This window comes from Callorhinus ursinus, unplaced genomic scaffold, assembly GCF_003265705.2.
Source record: "Callorhinus ursinus isolate GAN/ISIS: 27379988/994484 unplaced genomic scaffold, GSC_fseal_2.0 scaffold7, whole genome shotgun sequence".
NCBI classification, from domain to species: domain Eukaryota; kingdom Metazoa; phylum Chordata; class Mammalia; order Carnivora; family Otariidae; genus Callorhinus; species Callorhinus ursinus.
In genome coordinates, this window is record NW_027397069.1 from 56,707,931 (window position 1) to 56,732,409 (window position 24,479).

General features: G+C 48.0%; 1 protein-coding gene across 1 annotated transcript in view; it reads right to left on the reverse strand.

The window, feature by feature from the left end:
• Positions 1–849: 849 nt before the first annotated feature.
• DHRS12 (dehydrogenase/reductase 12) overlaps positions 850–24,479 on the reverse strand; it is a 35,050-nt gene continuing 11,420 nt past the window's right edge. Inside the window, 7 exon segments of the mRNA XM_025874510.2 lie at positions 850–936; positions 2,448–2,552; positions 3,744–3,805; positions 16,817–16,825; positions 19,814–19,886; positions 21,283–21,359; positions 21,362–21,374. Of these exon segments, the coding sequence (XP_025730295.2) occupies positions 850–936; positions 2,448–2,552; positions 3,744–3,805; positions 16,817–16,825; positions 19,814–19,886; positions 21,283–21,359; positions 21,362–21,374 (426 nt within the window).

Sequence of the window (24,479 nt, forward strand, 5' to 3'; positions counted from 1 at the left end):
GATGAACTCCAAGGATATCTATCCAAATGTTAGGCTTCTAACAAACTGGCTTTCAGAAAGGGGATGGCGATGTTGGCGACTGTGCTCCCGGAATCCTGTGGCGGCCCGCAGGGATGGCAGCCTCTGTGCTTGGTTCCCCGCCTGTAAACAGGGCGACTGCAGGGCCCCCCTCATGGGGGTGGTGAGGACACATGCAGTGTATCCAGGGGGCACCTCCGGTGTCCGGGGGGCGGGGGGGGGGGGTGTCTGCTGTGACCGCAGCTGGGTTTAGTTGCCTTGTTTGGGGAGGAGGTCTCTCCCCTTCGAAAGCTCCTTGTAGAGTTGGGGAGGGCAGATCCCCAAGAGAGCCGTGCTCCCCTTCCCTGCCCTTCCAACAGGCTCCCGGATAATTCTGGTTGTCTCCTTAGGGATGATTATTTACCTTTGCACGCTCATTATTTTGAGAAACCTGGGTGGGGGTGAGGTGGCCTGAGCCTGTCCCCAGGTCCCCAGCGGTCTCCTGTTGACTTCCCTGGGCCCCTGTTCATGCCTCTTGGGCCCGGAATGCCCGTATTTACCAGCCCCCTCGGCCACCAGGCCGCTGTAGTCGGGAGGGATCCCGGAGGAGGGGGCACCCTAGCGGCACCCCCACCCCAGCACCGCCCCCCTCCGCCACGCACAAGGCAAGCTGGAGACAAAAGCTCTGCTTCTGAAGCTGAGGCTTCTCCCTTTCTCGTCCCAACGTGCCCCTCTTAAATGGAAATGAAGCGATTCCCCAGTCCTCATTACACTGGTTTTAGGTCATTCCTGGGGAGATTCAATCCTGTGGCTGCTCAGATATTTTTAGATGAACCGAAAGCCGCATGGAAATTAAAGACTGCGACCTCCCTGGCGTGATGAGCCCGGGATGGCTGGGTGCCCTCGGGCCCACTGCTCCGGCAGCGGCCCCTGCTGCCTCTGCACAAGGGCGCGGGATGAGCAACTGGAGAGGGGAAGACCCCCCTAGGTGCGAGGCAAGGGAGCTGGCTGGAGGCACACAGAGCAAGGCCCCACCCGGGCCCATGTGGGACGGCAGTGTGCACAGATTTCGTCCTTGACCTCCCCGTCCTCCTGATCCGGTCTTTATGGGCGTCTCAGTGGAACCCAGTGCTACACCCTGGCCCCTCCTCAGGAGGTGGAAGGAGCACAAGGGAACACTGGTGACAATGCACGAGAGCACGCTGCACACTGCCTGGGGACTTCCCGAGCCCCTACCTGTGAAATTAGCGCCCAGACCTGCCCCTTTCCCAAGCGGGTCGGGCCCGTCTGTCCTTTGCTGTACGCACTCTGGGTGAGGGCAGGGTCTGTCCCGCTGGCTGTCGTAGCTCAGGCCCCCAGCGCAGGCTAGCACTGAGCACGTGTCCAGTAATACCTGAACTAACTCCTGCCTTGGCGTGTGGGACCCATAATGGAGATGCTTGGAACACCCTCCCCCCCTGCACCCCACGTGAGCCTCCACTGCATCACGGCTGTTGCCCAACCCCGGGTCTGCTTGCTCATGCTTTGCAAAGAACTCCATCCGGGCCTCTTTGATGAGTGAGTGGTTTATTCCCATGCCCCCTGGGAAAACTGTAAAGAAGTGTGGCTCTTTGGAACGTCAGGATTTTGAGTCATGGGAAATAATCTGCCAGGATTGGTCTGCAGAGTCAGTGAGCAAAAGTGGGGCACACTCAGGGCGCACAGAGGGCAGAGGGGGAGGTGGGAGTGCCGGGTAAGGCGGCCCTCTGAGACAGTCGACACCAACAACAGGGAAGCTGATGGGTGCTGGCAGCCTCGCACACAATGAGGGAGCCCCACCCGGTGAGTTTAAGGGCAAGAACGTCAATGCGGAAGTTCTAGATCGGGCTTTTAGAAATAAGTGTCACACCTGACATACAGCAGTATGACCATACTTAAGATCAGGTAAGAGATCTGGACCCTTGCCTTTCATTCCTCCAGGATGGACTGTGCACGCCCTTCACAGTGAGCCCAGGGAACCCGGCGTGGCTCCTGTGGCATCTGTCGCTGGTGAGTCCAGGGCTGCCCCCAGGGGAGAGGAGTGACCTCCCGCCATCCTTATTCCCTCTGGGCCGTTCAGGGCAAGGGCACCTCTGCTGGGCTCCCTCCTGTTCAGGGGTGGGGAGGGGCGCACCAGCCCTCACCAATTTCTTTGTGGGCAAGCCTGGGAAACACCAAGAAGAGAGGTGGCAGCTTTCGTGGCTTCTCCCAAGAGCATAAGGAAGACCCCCTCCCGTTCTCCGCCCCGGTCTGAGCACAGCCATGACTGGCTCCTCCAGAGGGGGGCTCCCTCTGGGCCAGGGAACTTTCCAGGTGCTGCTGGCAACTGCTAAGATCCAAATTAATGTGTATCCCAGAATCAGCCTTGTTTTGGAAAAGAGCCCATGTGGTACATTAATAAAATGCAGTCTTGACAAAACCACGTCACTCACCTTGTTTTATGCATAGGCCCTCGTTCCATTAAGTGCTGTCCTTTCTGATTGTAGATCACGGGTGTTCGATTTCTGAACCAACATTCCTCCCGAGGAGACTGGTATCTGAAATAAATATAATAGACATTCACAAACAAAAACTTACAAAACCCTCCCAACCCTCTTCTCTGTCAAGCAGTGTATTAATTTTCTTGTTGGTGATGGAAGAAATGACCACAAACTTAGTGGCTTAAAGCAACGCAGATGTGTTTCCTAGATTCTGGAAGTCAGAGGTCTGAAATCAAGGTGTCAGCAGAGTTGTGTTCCTTCTGGAAGTTTGAGGGGAGAATCTGCGCCTTGCCTTCTCGAGCTTCCAGAGGCCACCTGCTCTCCTTGACTTGTGGCCGCACCACCCGGACAACTTCTTCCAGCCGCGCGTCTCCTCCTTTTCGTCTGGCTCTCCAGCCTTCCTCTTATAATGGCCCTTGTGATGATACTGGACCCAACCTGGATAGTCCAGGATACTCTCCCTGTCTCAGTATCACTTCTGCAAGGTCCCTTTCTGCCAAGGAAAGGTGACATAGTCATTGGTTCCAGGAACGAGGACATGGACATCAGGGGTGGGGGGTAGTGGTCATTCTGCCCACTAAGGCAGAGAAAAGGCAGCATCCGCAAACTGCCTTCCTCCTGGTTTCTCTGATTTGGGTCATTTTAACCCATTAGGAGAGAACCGGCTCCATTAGCCCGGCCCCTCCCATCTGAGCAGCATGTTCTCCGGGAAATGCACCTGTCCACCCCTGACCTGAATGCCTTCCGCAGCTGCCCTGCTCTCCAGAAGCCTCCCTTTCCTGATGCTCTGCCGACTCTCAGATGACATCAGGGCAAAGCCTTCGGTGAGGGCTGGGGTCTCTAACACGGCTCGTGGATGCTTCTTCCTCCCTTTCCACAGGGAATTTGTAGGCCATGTGTGGGCACCCACCCAGATGAGGATTCGGGGATCCCAATCCACATGTCAGGAACTCCTGCTGAAGTATGTGTGTCCTGAGGAAGAAGCACCAGGCTGATCCCCATCGTGACCTCCCAGCCATCATCAGCTCCTCTCTAGACCCACCCAGATGCTGTCCAGTCTGGCCCCTGACTGCCTGATTTCAGGTGACCAGAGAGAAGGCCCATGGGTCCACCGGACAGAATTTGGCTTTTCCCATGGACGTGGACAACATGCCCTCCTTAGGACAGCTGGGGCAGCAAATGTGGGACCACCGACTTGCCATCAGGAACAAAATCAAACCTACAAAACCTCCCAAGAGGTCAACTCGCTGCTCTGGGGTCTAGTTCTTCCTGCAACGCAGGGATCAAGGCAGTCGTAAGAATATACACACCTCAGGAGGCAGCATGCTCCGGGAGGGCGGCAGGCAGCGAACTGTGCTGTGGGGCCCTGCCGCCCAGTGGCCCCGAGGAGGGGTGGGCAAGTGGCCCCCTACGCTGCCGTCCCCCACCCACCACCCACCACCCCAGAGGGTTTTCAAATCCAAACACTGTAACTAGCCCTGTGATGCTTCCTTCTCTGGTCCCATGACACTTTCCTCTCCCAGGACTGGAGCCTCCTGTCCCGAGATGAAGAAGAAGGGGAGATGCCAGCTGCAGCACAGTCTAGGAGCCCACAGTGTGGGGAAGTTGGTACATGCGTGTATGTTTGTTATGTCTGGTCTAAGCATAGAAAAGGACGAGCAGGAAATAAGAAATTTAGCAAAACTGCTTACGTCCCAAGGGTGGGATGAAGTGAAACATTGGCTTCCTTTGCTATCCATTTCTGCACTCTTTGAATTAGAATATTTTACAATAAGCCTATAATTCTAGGATTATTTCTGTTATCATAAAACATACATTTTTAACAAAATGAGAAAAAAATACTATTGAAGTGTATGTGACCTGGAGAGATAGTCACAATATACAGAATAAGAAGTTGCAACACGGCAGGCACAACAGAATTTCATTTTTTGCGAGGAAAGGTGTCGAAACAGGAAATATCTCCAAGGATGATATTTTGGTGTGCTAAAATGTTTAAAATGCTTATCTGTGAATGGTGGAACTCTTATTTGTATGTCCTCATGCCTTTCTGTATTTTTTTATATTTTTTTGTTTTTTATTATTTTTTGAAGATGTATTTAGTTATTTTGAGAGAGCGCGCATGCATGCGCATGTGTGGGGTGAGGGGCAGAGGGAGAGACTCTTTCAATCTTCCAGGCTGAGCGAGGAGCCTGAAATGGGGCTCAATCCCAGACCCATGAGATCATGACCTGAGTGAAAACCAAGAGTCGGACACTTAATCAACCGAGCCACCCAGGCACCCCATCTATCTGTATATTTTTTTAATGTGAGGTGGGAAATACGCAAGGGTTCCAAGTGCCAGCACCCTGGGCTCTTTTCTGGGCTGCTGCTGGAAGTTTCTGCTTGGCCAGCTCCACCCACCGCTGCCAGTGCCTGGCTCAGCACCCGACCCCACCGGAGAAGCCCGGCACCACGGACAGGGCCCTGGAGGGTGCTCGGAGCCTGGATCTGGGCACCTACCAGCGGTGTGACGGAGGGCGAGTCACCGTAGCAACTTCAGCCTTGGTTTCTTTACTTGTAAAAGGGAGATCAGAGCTGGCCAGCCCCCCTCCCAGGATCAGAGGGGTTTGTGGCACGAGAAAAACGCGTGCGTGGACCGGGAAGCTCTCGGTGCATGTCTGTTGTAGTTATTTCATTTCTGTATTGTTATTTGTAATTCCGAGTTTTGACTTTCATCCCAGACTGCATTCTTAGGTGTCCACGTCCCAACTTATTTTTGGAGGGGCCTGCCTTGTTAGTATATGTGGATTTTGAAGTCTCATGAACACTTGGTCTCCAACAGCTGTTCCCCTCCATCCAGTGGCCTTGAACACTTTCTTTGTATTCACTGCCCGTGGCGCTCTCTGTGATTTAATTTGCGAGAAGAAAGGACTTCTGCCAAAAGCTATCGGTCCCGTCAGCCTGCCACGACGGATTGTCATAAATGACTCCTGAGTAAAGGAAATGAAGGCTAGAAGGAGGGTCCACACAGCAGGCCTGCAGCCCCCTCCTCCGGGAGGCCCAGCTGTCCATGCCCAGCGAGGCTGAGGACTGGGCTCACTCACGGGGCCTGTCTGGGCACACCTCCTCTCTCCTGGCCTTGGATGGAGGAGAGCCAGGGTGAGCCCCTCTGCACCTACCCACCCTACCCAGGAGATGGTTGTGTGTTTTGTTTCCTGTTTCATCCCCTAGGAGAACACACCTGATTTAAATGTTAACAGTCACCTGCAGGAGGATTGGCTGCACCATTCATCCCGCCAAATTCTCTCTTCTAGGGCACAGCCAAGTGGTAGGTGCTTTTTAAAGACTCCTGGAGAAAACAGCACAGTTTTTAGCAACAGGCCCTTCAAGCGCTTTTCTATCTTTTTAAAATCTCCTTCATCCCAAAGCCACAAAACAGGCCTTTCCGTGCCCTTCTCCCATGCCCACCCACCTCCCAAAGGAGCAGATCTGAGATATCATTTCCTTCTGTGTGCCTTCTGCCTACCAGATCACCAGCTTCATCATTATAAAGAACCTGTGTAGCTCTTCACACGCAGCACACATTTCTCCTCCCTGAGAAGGAGGAGAAGCATCTTTTTTTCTGACCACTAGTGATTTATAATCCTCGTGACTCCCAGCCGGGTTTCTGAGGCCCTGCTCACGTACCTTCAGAGTCTTTTCAGGCCAGCAAAGAGAAACAGAACAATAATCTGCTGGAAGAATAACATAAAAATATGTAAGCAATGTATGTATGTATGTGCGTGCGCACGTGTGTGTGTGTGTGTGTGTGTGTGTGTGTGTAAAATTTTTTATTAAAAGAATTGGAATCAAGAGAATCCCAAAGAGGTTTGGTGACTTATCCAAGTTCCCAGCAAGTGCATACAAAGTGGAAAACAAATGGCAAATCTCCCTTTTCTTGACTCATTAAACCACATTGAGTCCCAGGCGACACTGACGCCAAGAGAGTGGGAATGTATCCCGTTGTTTGCAAGTCATTATTCCCTGAGGATGAACTTGGCACCAGGAGCTCTTTGCCCCACTCATATAGAGCCTATTACAGGCCTGTTATTAACAAAAATCAATGCCATTCTCCTCCCCCAAAGCCCTTCAACATCCGGGGTTCCTGACTGAACTAAGCAAAAAACTCCTTGGCCTGATGTCGTAGACTTCTTTTGGAGAGGTACCCCGACCCCTCCCCTCAGGGGTGGGCCCCACATCCTGTCTAAAACAAAAAACACATAACGAAGTTGTTACCCTGAGCCAGGCACTGTGTTTGTCCCATGTGGCCTCAAGCTCCCCCCTCCCCCAAGAGTGTGGAAACGGAACCCTTGCACTGAGGGCAGGTTGACTCAAGGGCGCCATATTTGACCCATGCGTGGAAAAGCAGAGGAGGAGAGAGTGAACAGTTGTGATGCGCCTGTGGACCACCAGCCCAGAGGAGATGTTTACCCCGCCTCCTCACAGCAGTCCTGTCCTATCCCTGACCCGCCCAAAGCCCAGCTGTGCCTCTGCCACAGAGTTCTGTGAGGGCCGTGCCCTTGTAGCCCACTAACAAATTATTTTTGCCCATTTGGCTTGAGTGGGTTCCTGTTACTTATAACCTAACAGTCCCAAAGATACTCAGCTTAGCTAGAAAGTCGGCCAGTTATTCTGTGCTAATCAGCCACCAGTCAAAATAACAACATCCAGGGGGCACCTGGGTGGCTCAGTCGCTTAAGCCTCCGACTCTAGATTTTGGCTCAGGTCATGATCTCAGGGTGGTGAGATCCAGCCCCACGTTAGGCTCTGTGCTCAGCATGGAGTCTGCTCAGGATTCTTTCCCCTCTCTCTGCCCCCCGCTCTCTCACCGCAACCCCCTGGCTCACATGTTCTCTCTCTCTCTCTCAAATAAATAAATAAATCTTAAAAAAAAAAAATAACAACATCCAGGTGGTACTGGCAGGGCACTGTTGGAAATGGCTAACAGATGCTTTGGTCACTCATATTTGAGTGTGAACCAGTTTGGTAACTTCCTTTCCTCCAAGACTGACCAGATAGGATCAGGGACATTTGGGGGATTCAGAGTTTTGATGAAGATGAAGATGAAGATGAAGAAGAAGAAGAAGAAGAAATTTTAGAGAACGGGGTCCCAGAGGAGGGCAGTCCTAGGTATAGGGAAGGCACCTTCAGCTACTGGAAAATGTGCCCAAGGTTAGTCCTGCTCCCAGTAATAGGGAAAATAATTCATTATCATTATGACTCATTAGTATTTTTAATTTACACAATGTCTTCCTTCCAAGGAACTCATTATGTTGATGGAGGTTCATTATAAGAAAGAGATTTGGGAGTGGAATTTATGTTGGACACAGTCTTCTAAATATGGCAACAAGGACCTTTATTACATGGGTACATGCCTTGAAGCAAATCTCTCCTCTATAAGCTAATTAGGAAGGGAGGTAAAACTGTGTCATGTCCGGGTGACTGAAGGAGAGATGTGGCGCTCTCTTACAGCATTACGAAAACCACATTTCTAGCCAAATATTAAATTCATTACACTTGAAACTAACATAATGTTCTATGTCAATTATACCTCAACAAAAAAATCTGTGGTGCTCCGAAAATCATAAAATATCTTGAGTTTAGTGTATTTGAGTAGCATTAAAGTTAATTATTGCTTGATGAGAAAAAATATATTGTAAGTTTTACATTTTAGCGTAGGACAAATGAGGGGTATTTCTATTCAGATACCTTCAAAGCCAGCTTGAAAGAACTCTCACTCTGGCTCTGGGAAGTTACTGGTGTAGATCTTAAAGGAGCAGACACCTGCACTGGGGAATCCCATTTGGTACTTCTCCATGTGTGCAGTAACCGAACATCCCATAGGGATCATGGGAGACTCACACACTGACCTTACAAGGTATATAGGGACCGTTTCCAAGATCATATCACCTGGGGAGGCCAGCAACACAGCTTCCCACAGAAAATGATGCATTAGGAAGCAACTGAGTCATCAGCTTCTTATGGGGTATTCTTGGTTTGGGGTCAGACAGCAGTGAGGGGGAGTCAGATTTTTCCCTTTGCCCCAAACTCAACTCATCCTCCCTATCCAGTTCCATTCATTCAGCAAGTGTTTATCAAGGGCCTGCCAAATGCCAGCCCCAGTGCTAAGGATGAGGGGTACTGTGAGGCCCCCTGCCCCCATGCGTTCTCCCGGCATGGATAGGCATTAAGCAGGTTACATAATTAACCCACACTCACTGTTCAGGTAAGTACTGTGATGGAAAAGTGTGTGCACACTGTTATGAGCACATGGGGGTGGAATGGGGGCCCACATTAGCAATGAGGTGGCATCTAAGATTTAGAGGAGAGGCAGAGAAGAAGTGGAAAGGGTGGGGGGGGGTTGGGACAGGGAGGAGGGTGTTCCGGGTGTGGAGCACAACCTGGGCAAAGAGGCTTAACTGAGGGTGGCTGAAGCTGTGAGCAAGGCGGAGAGTGGGGCTGGGTGAGGCTGGAAGGCCAATGTCAATGACACCGAGATTTCATGACACCAAGGGCTGATTTCAAGCAGAAGGAAGCAAATTTGCATTTTTAAGGATCACTCTGTCGGCTTTATGGAGGAAGCCACGGGGGCAGGGCGGGGCAGGAGAGGGCACCGAGAGCCCTAGTTTACACATTGTGTGGCAGGGCCCGGGGTGCTTGGGCAGTGCTAGTGTGGACATAAAGAGAAGCAGACAGGCTGAAGGCATGTGACGGAGGCCGCTTCAGATCAACTACGTTCAGGAAGTGAGGAAAGGGAGGCGCCAAGGATGAGTGGGTGGGTGCACAGCCATGCCATCTACTGAGGTGGGCTCAACTAGAGGAGGAGCAGATCGGTGAGGAAGATCGAGAGCCGAATTTTGGACAGGCTAAGGAGGAGGCATTTGAGATACGAACTTGGAGCTCAGAAGAGAGACCTGGGCTACATGGAGACCTCTGGGAAGCCAGAGCCAATGATGGCAGGCATGTGGGGCTGCAGGCAGGGGTGAGATCCTCACGCAGAGCAGGGGGATAAAGGAGGAGGCCAGGACTGGGCTGGGTGGGACTGCAGTCTTTCCAGATCATGCCAGCTCTGGAGCTTGAGGAAGACGGAGCAGGGACAGGAGGAGCCATGACTCAGGAGTGGAAGCACAGGGCCTATGCAGACCATGCTCCCCGGGAGTCCGGACAGCCATGTCAAGAGCTGCTGGGGGTCAGGAGGGCTGAGAATGGAGGCAACACAAGGGTCGCAGGGGACCTCAGCAAGAATCGCCAATGGTTGGGGAGAAAAACAGGATGGAGTGGTTGCAGAGTGAGCAGGAAGTAAGGAAGGGAAGATAGAAACCGGCTGGGAAGGAGAGGAGGAAGACAGAGCAGGGTGTGGAGCAGAGACTCATCCCAGCTCGCCCAGGACTCCCCTAGTGTTGGCACTAAAAGTCCTCTATTCTGGAATCCACTTAGTCCTGGGGAAATCCAGACTGCTAGTCACCGTAAGGTGGAGTGTAGCAAAGTTATTGCTCTTGTTGTTTTTAGACAAGGAAATGGACATTTATGAATGCTAATGGGAAGGATCCACCTGATGGGGCAGGGGCGAGCCCTGGTCAGTTGCCCTGACTCGATGTCACTCACACAAGTGTTAAAATGCTGTTGCTTCCTCATCCTCCCCAGGCCATCCAAAGTCCAACCCTCATGGTGCACCAGCAAGACCAGTGTTTCTGGAGCAAGATGACTGAATTTGCTCCCTGCTGTCACATATGAGGGAGGCTCTTGCCTGCCACTCTTGGGACACAATGAGAGCACCTGCTTTACAGCAGGGAGAACCTAAGTGTGGGCACTGGGGCCTCCGCTCATTAAAAGCATGAAGGTGCTTAATTGGGATTTTGTTTTTAAAATTCCCCCAAATGAGGGCCAGGTAGAACTGCTATAAGTAACACTTCTTTAAAAACACCTGCTGAATCCCAGCCAGGTAATCAGATGAGGCCCTGGGCCCACAGGCCAGGAGGAGTTCCAGGCACAACACTGACTTTCCAGACTGGGGCAGGGAGACCAGAGGAGCGGTCCCAGCAGAGGCCAGAGAGAGCCCAGCCCTGCCCTCAGTGCCACAGCAGCCCAGACCCCACCCCTGGGGCAGGTGGGGAGGCCCAGGAACAACGTGGCCAGGAGCTCAACTCTGGGAGGGTTTTGTGCCTCATCCAAAGCAGCCTCACTGGCTGGCAGGAAACCAAAAGCCAATGGGCAAATGATCTCTAACTTTTGGATTCATTCATTCTTTCTCCTTAAAAGGGCCAGACTGAACTCCCCAGAGCCTCACCCATGGCTCCAGAATCCTTCTGAATGTGGGTGGTGGAGGTGGGGGTGATCCTATTTGTGATTTCAAGAGCTTCAGACCCCACTTGTCTCCCGTGTTGTGTAAAATCTGCCTCCTCACCCTAACCTACCAATCCTGTGGGGTAAAATGTCTTAAGGATGAGACAAGTAATGAGCTGGGGCTTGGCCTAGAAGATATTAAAATGTACTGTGAATAATTAGAATAGTGTGGTCTTGACATAATAATTAATAGTCAGATCAGTGGAACAGACTAGAGCTCATAAAGAGAAGCAACTTAATGAGAATTTGGTATACAATAAAGATAACATCACAACTCAAAAGAAAGGAAAGCATATGCAATAAATAAGCAGTGCTGTGTGACACTGTTTATTAAGAATACAAGGGAGAGGGGCACCTGGGTGGCTCAGTCAGTTAAGCATCTGACTCTTGATTTTGGCTCAGGTCATGATCTCAGAGTTCTGGGATCAAGACCCGTGTCAGGCTCCCTGCTCAGTGGGGAGTCTGCTTGAGATTCTCTTTCTCTCTCTCTCCCTCTGCCCCTCCCCCCATGCTCACACACACACACACACACACACACACACACACACACTTTCTCTTCCTCCCTCTCTCTCTCTCTCTCTCAAATAAATAAATCTTTAAAAAAAAGAATATAAGGAAGAGAGCATGAAAGAGAAAGAAATAAAAAGAAAGTCTCCTTACCTGCCCTATTCAAAAGTGACTTCCAGATGCATTCAAAAGCTAAGAAAATGTTATAAGAAAATGGGGGGGGAATGTAATTATTTCAAATAACAAGGGATTTTTTTTATCATAAAAGTGAATAAATCAGTCTTAATGATAAATATACAGCCTGACTACATAAAAAATGTAAACTTCTGTGTGGCAAACTGAAACATCAAAAACAAAGCTAAAAAGGAATTTGCCAAACTGGGGTGGGGTGAGGACTTGCAGTAAATGTGCCAAAGAAGGTTTATAAGGCAAGTTTAAGAGATAACGATCTCAATAGAAAAATGGGCAAGGGACATGAACAGGCAATTAGCAAAAGAAATACAAATGGCCAATAAACTACCACCAACACCACCAACTTCAATATCACTAGCAACCAAAGAAATGCAAAGGAAAATAGGATGTCATATCTCATCCATCAGTTTTGCAAAGATCATTCACTTGAGAACAATAGGAAGTAAAAAAAATAAGCACTTCCAGTGCTGGAGGGAATATAAATTGCTACAGTTTTTCTGGAGAGCAATTTGGTTAATATATATCACAGTCTTAAAAATGCTCACACACTAGGTCTCTGTAATTTCACAACTAGGGACCCATCCTAAGGCAATAACCAAAGATGTAAACAAAATATATGTACAAAAGCATTTATCACAGAGTGATTTTCAATAGTGAGAAGTTGGAAACAAGCTAAATATCCCACAACAGTGGGTTAATTAAATAAATTATGGAACATTCATCCAATAGAATCACTCTAAATAGAAGTAACATTTTAAAGGATATTACATGATGTGAGAAAACATTTAAAATATAATGTTAAGTGGGAAAACATAGGACTCAGAATGATACATACAGTGTGGTTCCAGATGGAAGTAGGGGACATGCATAGAAAAAGGCTTAAAGGAAATAGACCAAAAATCTATTAACAACAAAGATGTTATCAGTGGTTATTTCTTAATGATGGAATTACAGGAGTTTTTTTTATTACTCTCATATATTTTTATTTCCCCACTTTTTAAGTGAATACTCATCAGAAAAAAAAAGGTGATCTTGAATAAATGCCTCCTCCCATACCTCACCCCCACATACAAGTCCTAAGATGGCACCTGCTAAGATGAGAACAGACCCCTTGGTTTCCTTAGCTGTGAGCTGGGACCCAGAAAGTAGTGTTGGCCTAAGGGAATGAGAGAAAAGAGACAGATGTTTAGCGGGAAGGGAGAGAGGAGAAATAAGGGAGGGAACCGAGAATGGTCCAGAATGTGGAATGATGCTGAGACCATACTGGCCTTGCTGGGGCCAAGATAATACTCTAGCATCCATTCATTTGATTTTCTGAAGAGATCAGGAGAGTCTGGGCGCCTTGGAGTCCAGACTCCAAAATGGTAAAAGGAAACCTCAGGGAGACCTCTGATGTAGCTGGGTGGTGGCCCTCTCCTTCTCCATCCTCCTCTCTCCTTCCTTTTCAGTGGCTTCTTAGGGGAAAGGCAGTACAGAGAAAATTCTAGGATAATGATGAGCGCAGAGGAACAATAGGAACCCCAGTGGGCACTGGGGCTGGCTGGTCATCTTTTGGGACTACTGTCCCCCTCCCGATTTTGCCCAGAACCATATGGGCTCTCAGGAAACATAAAATTTGGGGTTAAGAGGCTCTCCTGGACTGAAAGGTTGCTGTTTAATCCTTCACCAGCCATTGTGCACCCCACGGTCCTTGGAGCAGGTGGGCCAGGAAGTGACCCCTCCACCTCTGCACAGCACAGCATGAAAGGTGCCTCTGCATTTATTCCTCACCAACTGATACTTCTGAACACCTGCTACTCTCAGGCATGTGCGGGGTTATCTGCACTGAAAGCTGAAGAAGATACAGTCCTCCCCTTCTAGGAGCTCACTGATTACTAAGAAAAGGCACCAAAAAACAACCGTAATAATCTGCTTCTCACTAAGAAATGGACTTACTACATGCCAGACATTGTGCTGAAAGTTACAATGCTTTTCTTTCATATATAAAAATACACACACACACACACACACACACACACACACACACAGTTGACCCTTGAACAACACAGGGTCAGGGGCACCAACCCCCCATGCAGTCAAAAATCTGTGTATAGGGACATCTGGGTGGCTCAGGCGGTTAAGTGTCTGACTCTTGATTGTGGCTCAGGTCATGACCTCGGGGTCGTGAGATCAAGCCCCTCATTGGGCTCTGTGCTCAGTACAGAGTTTGCTTGGGATTCTCTCTCTCTCTCCCTCTCCCTGCCTCTCTAAAATAAATAAGTAAATTCTTCAAAAAAAAAAATCTGTGTATAATTTTGACCCCCCCAAAACTTAACTACTAATAGCCTACTATTGTCTGGAAGACTTAACTAATAATATAAACAATCGAATAACACGTATTTAAATATATATTATCTACTATATTCTAATAATTAAGTAAGTTAGAAAAAAGAACACATTATTAAGAAGATCATAAGGAAGAGAAAGTGCATTTATAGTACTGTAGTTATTGAAAAACATCCACGTATAAGTAGACCAGTGCAGTTTGAACCTATGTTGTTCTAGGGTCAACTGTATGTTTATACTTTTTTACACACAGTAAAACTCTGCATCTCTCTGTGTGTGTACAGTTGAGTTTTTGTAAATGCACAGGGTTGGGTAAATGCATTAGACTATGGCATGATTCAGAACGGTTCCTTCATCCCAAATATTTCCTCACGGTCACCCATTCCCTTCATAGTCATCCCTCCTTCCACCCCAAGCACCCTGCAATCACTGACGTGTTTGTTCTCAGTCCCTATAAATTCGCCTTTCCCAGAATGTCATGTAAATGGAATCATACCAGTATGTATCCTTTCGGGTCTGGCTTGACTTTTGTCAGTTCATTCAAGATTCATCCACATTGTTGCCTACATCAATATTTTGTTCCTTTTTATTGCCGAATAGCATTCCATGGTATGGAAGGACCACAGTTTATCTCTTCACCAGCTGAAGGACATCTGGGTTGTTTCTAGTTTGGGGTGACTATGAATAAAAATAAAGCAGCTTAAGCATTCACGTGCCTGTTTTTGTGTGAATGTGAGTGATTTCCTTTGGGTAAATAACTTACAATCCTTTCTTTAATCCTCACCCCTAGCCTATAAAAGTATCATTATCCACATTTCACAGAATAGGAACGGGAGGTGTGGAGAGTCTTAAAGGGGTGGAGCACCTGGATTACTGTTCAGCCAACACAGATTGAGCGCCTCCTAGTGGCCAGGCAGCATGGGCCCTCGAGGATCCCTGCTCTGCAAGAAACCAACCTGTCAACCGGTAATTCCTAACGTGAGGCAACAAGCTCACGGAGGGTAGGGTACTCTGGGCGCTGAGAGGAGGGGCACCTGACTAAGCTCCGCGCTGGGGGTGTGCCCAGTTGAGTCATGGAGGAGAAGTGGAAGTTAACCAAGTGGAGGATATTCCAGGCAGAGGAGCAGCAGGGACAAAAGCATGGAGACGTCACTGTTAGTGGCACATTCCAAAAATAACGGGCTGACTGGTAAAGGATCCGCGTAGGAAAAAAAGTAGGAAATTTGGACAGGTAGGTGAGGTACGACAACAAAGGACTTCAATTCCAAGTTAAGCGGTTTGGATGTTAAAACAATACTAGCTGACATTTCTACAGTACTTAACTATTTCCCAAATTCTGTGCCTCTCTGGGAAGCTTGACGGCTTGTGAGCTGGAAGGAAGTCTTTGAAGCAAAATGGCGCATGGTAAAGCTCAGGGTAAAGATTATTGACAAGAATGCCTGGTACCAAACACACACAGTGTCTGAGGAAACATACCCTGGAAGTACTGTTCTTTGCTTTCCTCTGAGGCTTTGCACCCTAGATCCCTTCATGGATGAAAAGAGAATTTACTGAAATCGTTTATGTGTCTAATTCTCCCATTAGACCAGGAGTCCCTTCCATTTCTGAGTCTTCATCACTGACCACAGTGTCTGGCATATAGTAGGGGATCTCTGCACATTTACTGAACAAATGAAGTGTTTTGTTCATTAAATATTTCGGTTAATAAATTGTTACCACATCAAGCTCAGATCACCTATTTCCAAAGAATTAGAATGTAATAAAACAGAGCTTGTGGAAGATCATTGTCAACATTATTCACCCTCTCTTCCCCACCTCTGTGGGAGGAGTATGCTCCCTGACTTCTGGTTTGGGGCTCTATGAAGTGACTTGCATTGGCCAATTGGATGTTAGCAGATGTGAAGCCCGCAGGGGCTTGAAATGTACTTGCACACTTGGACCTCTGCCATCCCCATGGGAACATACCCTGGTCAGCCTAATGGTTCAAGGAAGATGTGAGACATTTGGAACATACTCTGGCTCCAACCTGCTGCTTTGAGACACCCTGCTAAACCCAGCCGAGATTAGCCCAGCAGACCCGCAGAAGAGTCAGCAAAAAACACATGCTTGTTATCGCATATCTCTGAGTATTAGAGTTGTTTGTTATGTAGCAATAACTGACAGATACGGCCCTGCACTAAAAAAAATGCACCAACTATAATTTAGTTGTCCTTCATTCAGTAAAGTGAGTCACAGACTCTGGTTTCCGAGCACTTCTGACTCTCAGTTTCCTTGTCTGGAAAATCTGTAAAGCTGTTATGAGGACTGAATGAGGGCCTCCCCCCAAAATACTTCGTGCAACCCCTAGTACATTGAAAGTACTCAGTGTGTGCTATTTATGATGATGATGATGATGATGATGTTTCTGACCCTTGAGTCCCTGCCTTAAATAGCACTTTTCCCTGGGTGTGGGGAGATGCCAGTGAGCAGAGAGCTCCAAATCTCCAAATCCCAGAACGTCAAGCAACAGGACACTTACTGTACACTGATGTGCGTCCTTCCAGAATGACCTACACTGAACTCCCCGACCCTCTGCCAAAGAGCTAAGGCACCACTGCCTGCTTATTACAGTCAACTAGTTGATGACGCAGCTGTCCTGGAGGAGGTAGACTCAGTGTCCTGGTCGTGTGTCCTGGGGTGGGAGTGAGGCTAAGACGTGGTGGGTTTAATCTGCTAATGCTCGGGCTGTGGCAGGCTGCCAACAGAGCATTTAGCGCGGCCTCCCCTCCCCTCCCATCTGTCTTCCCTCCGGACGGACGCTTAATGCCACTGCATGCTAACAGGCAAAGCGTCTATGGTTTGAGAACACCCAAAACACAGGGGTGAACACAGCAACCAAACAGAATCTGTCTCACGAGATCACTTCGCCTCCATAGGGCATCTACTCACAAATCTACCCAGAGCAGCTTATTTTGTTCCACTGAAGGGTAAACTAGGAAGATCTCTCCGTACCCCACCTAGCCCCACAACAGGTTAAGGGGAATTATTTCCGAACTTTGTCTAATTCATATACTATGATGTCTCCACAAGGGGCCACGTGCAGGTGCGGGCTCTGATCCTATCTTGCATTTAACCAATCCTCCGGCTTCCAAATCCTTAGGATCTGGTTATAGATTCTGCAAATCCTGGTGTTCTCCTGTCCTCAGAGTGTCGGGAACCCACCAGTGTTTGGCTGCAGATTGGAAATGTTTCTAGAGGCCCAACTGAATCTTGGAAAATAGAAAACAACCCATCCCACATTACATAATTGGGCCGGGAAAACATGTTTCATATTAAAAAGGCAGCCAGCAATTTCCTAGGACTCAGAGGTCTGGGTTGTTCCTTTGGCTCTGGACCTGCTTAAGAATGACAATATTTTAACCTCTCCACGTTCAGCTGCCCCCTCTGTCATGATCCTGCTGTTTTGTGTATTGTACTCTGTCTTCCACTCTGGAGAGGATGAATAAATATCAGAGCATGAGAATTATTATGCTTCTCAGAGATGTTGGGAAGATCAATACAATGTTTCTCACACAAATAGGAAATGAAATTGAAGAGATATCAAGGTCCTTAGAAGCAGACCGGAGCCATACAAAAGTACAACGGCACCAGCTGTGTAATCAAAAAGGCAGTCCCCTTAGAGTGTGACACCTGACACAGACTCCATAAGGCAGAGTCCCAGCCGGCCCTCCAAATGGTGCCCCAGCCCTGCCCCCAGCACTCCTTAGCACCCTGTATTTCACTATAACACGGCAGGGTGGGAAGGCCGCTGGTGGCAGAACTGTATCCTGGTAATGCACTCCAGAGGCGGACGGACTTGGGTTCAAATCCTGGCTCCTCCACTTGATCTTGGGCAAGTGATTCAATGTCTCTCAGCCCCAGTATCTTCATCTGTGATGGAGAGGTAAGAAAACCTCCACCCCAGGATGGTCACCAAGGTTAAATGACACATGACGTGTGCACAACACTCCTGATGCCCAGCACGCAGTCAGTGCCCAGCGGAGCTCTGTTGGATGGAGGGTGGGTGGAGGGTGGGTGAGCAATTACAACTATATTGTAATTCTTAAAATGATTTTTGAGTACGGGGCCCCATATGTTTGCTTAGCATTGGGCCCCACAAACCATGAAGCTGGTCCTGCTGAGAACCCACGTGGAAGCCAGCTGTGTGGCTCTAGGAGGCTTTGCCATCCTATAAAGTTATAAGGCAACTTGACCCCCTATTTGGGTTTGGCACTTGGGGCAAAGATACTACGTTTGGAACAAAATCAAAGATGAAAATATTTTGTACTAACCCTGCACTATTTCATAGCAAGCTTCTAGGTATTTGTTAAAAGAGAAAAAAAAAGAAAAGAAGAGCAACCTAACCACTGAGGAGAAAGGTCCTTCCCCACTCCCACTGTTTCCTTCCTCATGGAGAGAGTGTGATGAGTACGATTCTGCCCTCCCTCAGCCCCTTCTTCCCTCAGCCCAGGAGAGGTGGAGCCATTATCAATAATTAATTTAGTCTATTTGGGAGCTGGGGAGCCTGGGTGGCTCAGTCGGGTAAGCGTCTGCCTTCAGCTCAGGTCATGATCCCAGGGTCCTGGGATCGAGTCCCGCATCGGGCTCCCTGCTCAGTGTGGAGTCTGCTTCTCCCTCTCCTCCCTGCTCGTGTTCTCTCTCACTATCTCTGTCTCTCTCTCTCAAATAAATAAATGAAATCTTTCAAAAAAAAAAAAAAGCATATTTGGGAGCAATAAACTGGGCATGCTCAGCTCTGCTCCCCGCTCTTCTCTCCTGGGAGGAGGAGGTGGTGTCTGTCCTGGGCCGGCCAGCTATAACAAGGTGAGTGAGTCTGTCTAGCTCTTGGCTGCGATATTAGGAAACCCATTTGGCTCTCACACTGCACCACACCCTTCAACTAGCCTCATCGGTAACAACAGCGATACGCTGGTTTTCAGCTATTACTCCACTGTCTCACTCCTCAGTTTGTTCAGTTCTTGGGTGGGGAGAAGGTTGCTATTAATGGATGCCCTCAGTGACCCCCAACAACCACACAAACCTCACCCAGCCATCTTGTGATTTAGGACAAGATGTAATTAAAATGCCTCATTAAAAGCTTAACTTACAGTGAGGAAATGGTATAGATACTGGAGAGAAGCTCATATTCATGGCATCTCCAAGCTGAAAGGCACCAAGAGAATTTACTCCAGACTCCTTGGTTCAAGAAGGAGAAAATTCAAAGACGTTAAAAGCCTGGTACATTGGTTCTGTAAATGTTAATGGACGTCAGAATCATCTGGAGGGCTTGTTAAAACAGATTTCTTGGGCCCATCCCAGAGGTTTGGTTTCAGTAGATCTGGAGGTGGGACCCTACCAACCTCCCCAGTAATTCTGATGCTGCTAGTCCAGGAGCCCTACTTTGAGAACCACTGGGCTGGCATAAAATGAGTGAACCTGTTATTACAGAACGGGCACCAGAATCCAGGTGTCCTACGTTCTAACTGAACGCCCTTTTCAACCCATCTTCTTGTCTCATGGTCATACCTTCCTCAGCCCTGGCTGGAAGCTCCCTTAGCTGCTGGTTTTATATTTGCACACTCCACCTGGGATGAACCAGCGCTCCTCACCAAAATAACATCTATAATGAGCCTTGAGCTTCCTGGGAAAAAAATGCTTTAACAATGCTAAGTATTTCTGGCACTAACACATATTATAAAAAAAAAAAAATCATGAAAAGAGTGGGTTTTTTTTTTTTTTAAAGAGTGTCTTATGAAGAAAATTTAATGCAGTGAAGGATGCAAATACAATCATGCTAAGGACCAAGAACCCAAAAAGTTGACTGATGTGTTTCTGATGCTTCTATGGTATCATCTAGGTCTCTCTTTATTTTGCTAAATACAAGCAAGAAAACTGCTCTTACTCTCCCAGGGTACAGGTAGCAAAGTGTTTTTCAAGTCCATCTCCAGTGAGCTCTGTCTTATTGACCACATACACTGCATTATCGATCTAGAGACCACAGTTCCATTTCAAAAGAAAGGCAACCAGGGCCAAAAGACCCATTTCCAAACTCCACACCTCCATGGCCACCACCAGTCCCATATCCAAGTGACGACAATAATTGTGCTCAACTGTCCCTTCACGTCAGACCCCTTCCAGGAAAATGCCACTTGTGCAGAAAGCTCTGCACAGAACTGTGCAGAGATCTCTGATGACAAGGGGTTGTCTGGGCAACCAAATCCTCAGTAATGTGCTCTGGGATTGCACCTAGACCAGAGCTGTCCAATAGAAATATGTAATTTTTCTCAAAAGTAGCTGCATTAAAAAGATAAAAAGAAGCAGGTAATCCCTCTCCCCCTGCTTGTGTTCTCGCTCGCTCGCTCGCTCTCTCTGGCTTGCTCACTCTCTCTCAAATAAGTAAAATCTTTAAAAAGGGGAGGGGGGGCGCCTGGGTGGCTCAGTCATTAAGTGTCTAGCTTAGGCTCAGGGCATGGTCCCGGGGTCCTGGGATGGAGCCCCACATCGGACTCCCTGCTCCGCAGGAAGCCTGCTTCTCCCTCTCCCGCTCCCCCTGCTTCTGCTCCCTCTCTCGCTATGTCTCTCTCTGTCAAATAAATAAATAAAATCTTAAGAAAAAAAGAAGCAGGTAAATGTTAATAATATATTTTATTGAACTCAGTATATTCAAAATAGTATCATTTCAACATGCAATCATTATAAAAATCTTAATGAGATGGTTTGCTTTTTTTTTTTTTTCAGACCAAGTCTTTGAAATTGACTCATTTTTACCCTTACAGCACACTTCAGTTAGGACTAGCTACACTTCCAATGCTCCATAGTCATACTGGACAGTGCAAGACCAGACCTCGGCCCAAATGGGCATTCTGGAGCACATCAGAAACTGTTCAGATAGAAAAGTAGCTCAGCTCAATGCAGAGCATCTGGGAGGGGCAGACACGTACCATCCTACCTGAGTCCTCCCGGCTCTCTGTGGAGTTCCACACTGTGTTACTAAAAGGTTTGCTTGTCTGCAGCAGGCATTCTTTTGGACCAAACTTTTTATTTTTATTTTTCCCAGAACCCCTAACTTTAATACACACATGCCCGAATCTACAGACCTTAGGGATACAGATACACACATCATCATTTTATGAAAAATGGAATGTCCTCATCTTCTTCCCATAGTATCTACCCAGTGGGTGGTCCCCTCCCGTTCCCCACAACGTGCTGGGTCTCCCCTTGAGGCCAGTGAGTAAACCTGATTGCATGAGCAGGCCTCACCAGAGAAGACTCTCACTAAGATGTCGTCATAAAGACCCACAGATCTACATATCAGTCCATATCTACATAGATGAAAAATGTACACACATGAGATTTATCCTCTACTTAGGTTTATAAAACTTACCAGAACATTGAGTTGATTTTCTTGTTTGAAATTTTCAATAAATTTCCAGATTTTCTTGGGATCAGACAAATCCACATGTGCAGAAAGATGTTCTAAACCAGAAAAAAAAAGTTGTAAAGCTTTTTTAAAAGATATAAACTAGCATTTTTTAATTTAAAAAATACATGTGTGTGTTTTTAAAATAAAATAGTTTGGAGGATGATACAAAATGGAAAGTAGCAGTCTCACTCCTCAGCAGTAAACCACTGCTAACAGTTTCTTGTTAATCATCCGGAAATATTTTAAGCACATACAATAGTTATATACATATATTTAAAGCATAATATATATTATGTATATTAAGCATGATATACATATTATAAATATGTGCCCCCTTTCCATACAAATAGGATCAGACTATACATTGCTCTGCATCCTTGTTTCTCACTTAATATATTTTAGAGGTTTTTTAAAACTATCTATAAGCCTGCCTTCTTTCTTTTATAGTTACCTAACATACTTCAGCATGGCTGTGTAGAGCTTCCTCCTGCCGATCATTTAGGGTTTTTGTCAATATTTTGCTCTTAAGACTAGATCTAGGGTACATCGTAATTACTAGATGACAACTTCCTTTGTGACTCAGTCCTTGCTTATGATGTTTACCAATTTCCACCTTGTGTTATAGTCACTGCTGGATGCAGCTCCCTCCCGTAGTATATTGAGGATTTCTTGATGGAGGAGTCATGTTGAATGCCCCCCTCTTGCCTCTGGGTGGTACACACAGCCATACATGGAGAAAATTAATGTATATTGGCTGTTCAGCCCCTTCTCTGTCCCTGGCACTGGAATCAGGCTTATAGTCTAAGTATGCCGTGGGGCAAGGACATGCCCTCTGGGCCACAGCGGGCATCTATGACCTACCCCTAACCCAAGGCAGAGACTCCTGCTGCCGCAGAGACCTGAGAACTGATCCTACAGGTCAGGTTCTGAGCAACAGCCACAATTCCTTTGATGAACCACAATTCCTTTCCTCAGCTTCCCCATTAGCAGAGTTACAGAACCCAAGATTGTAGTCAGAATTTCTTTCTACTGATTTAAAACATATTGTTTTCTCACTCTGAAACAAAGGCTCAGAAAATGAGAAAACCGAAACAATCCTACATTTTCCTGCCTCAGAAGGTTTATCATCATCTTAAATACCATATTCAGCTCCAGTCTGGTGCAGCTGAATATTCCTCTACTTTCAAAGGATAGGAAAAGCATGATGTGTACAGGACTACGCTCTTTAAGAAAAGGCTGTGAAGGCCTTGGCTCAGCCAGAGCAGACATGGGCTGCCTGCTGACTCCTTCCCGGGTGGGGGGGTGAGCACCCCCACCCCGATGACTGCAAACTGAGCCTGTAGACACCCAGTCCTTTCTTCTGGGTTCTTCCCCATAACCACCCTAAAATTCTCTCCTACCCAATAGTGCCCAGTAACACTCACACAAAATCCAGGTTCAAAAAAACAACAAAATTCAAGTGAACGAAAATCAATTCCACTTTGAACTTGAGTCTCCTGGAGGCACCTGGGGTGTCTCAGCATCGGACGGAGGTAGCAGCATGGAAGAGAGAATCACTGTACTAGATAAATCAACCACGGAGCCCGCTGAAATGAAGTATTGTGAAAAGATGAAGGAAATCATCTGTCCCCCTCTGGGAGAAAACAGGAGGCCAGGAAGCACCCAGAAGGAAAGGCCAGGAGTCTGTTGTAACCAGGGGAAGGAGCTAGGAACAGACACATGTGCATCAGAACCCCCAATCCACTGACATAACACATGTCAAGGCTGACCCTCGGAGCCAACGAGCACCGCCATACTAACTCTTTGAAATTGAACAAAACTCAGCTGGATCCTTTCTGCAGATGAGCCACCATCTAGCTGCTCTGTGGCCCAGGAGTCATGAGGGGACATCACAGGAACCCCTCTACCTGTGTCAGAGCATGAGTCTGATGAGCAAATGGAAAACAGTGCATGAATGCATCCTTAGTAGAAATCGCTACATAGGAATGAGGTGCTAGTTAATATTAATTTTGAGTAGTCAGTGATTCGCACAGGACCTTGCACCTTCCCTGGTGCCCACACTCACCTGACTCGGCCGGCCTGCTGCACACCCACCCAGGCCCTCCTGCCCAAGGGACCGCTGTACCCAACCATGCAGCGAGGACCTGTCCCTCCAAGTGCCCTCGGCATTGATTCAAGAGAACTGGGGAACTTGAAGCAGAGAATGTAAGGTTGGGAGTGGTGATAGTATTAGTATAAAAAATATTAAGAACACTAATAATCACTTCTCCTACTGACTGAGAGCTATACGTATACCCTGAACTTCCCCATGTCATAGCACATATCATGTTATGCCAGTCAAGTTTCTAATCGAAACCTCTTTCAATGAAGGGAGCTGAATGCAGGGATCGGTCCCCAAAGGATGAAGATGGTAAGAAGCCAACTGTGACTGGCCCCTAACCAGAAGATCGGGAGGAGCAGGAAGCCACCAGCCTGGGCTGGAGGAACGAGTGGAGGAGGTGGTGGGACCTGAGCCACAGAGACAGGCTCGCCACAGAAAGGAAGAACCTCAGCGGAGGTCCAGCCGTTGCCAGGGAAGTCAAATATCCAGTTTCTCCCTTCTTACCACCTACCACTCTTCCTCAGTGGTCAAACCCGGCCGGAAGCTGGCTGATATGAAGGCCAGAGAAACACATACTTGGGGGTCTGCACAGCTACTCCCCATTTGCCCCCACTGTGCTACAGAGCTGAGCAGGCAGGTGCTTGTTAACCACTTGGTCCCTCCCAAGACTGTGAGGGGCTGTATCTATCACCTCTTTCTCTGGCTCCTAGCACACCGCCTGACATATGGCTCACACTCAAACACGTGTTCAAATATGGAGTAATATTACCCCTACTTTTCAGATGAGGAAACTGGGGTTCGGGGAAGCTGAGAACACCGCCCAGGCTCACAAGGCTAGTGAGCACACAACCAGGACACAAAGCTGAGCCCAGCTCCTTCCTACACCGTTTGTGCGGGGGCTGCATGTGCTAGACCACATGAAGCTGCGAGTGGTGCCTCATCCTAAAGGGGGCGGCGAGGGAGCAGCCGATCCCCCTGGCAGAGCCTTGAGGGTACACCGAGTCAGGGAAACCACGCCACCGGGATGAGCAGACAGCACTGTCAGCCCTGGGCCCTT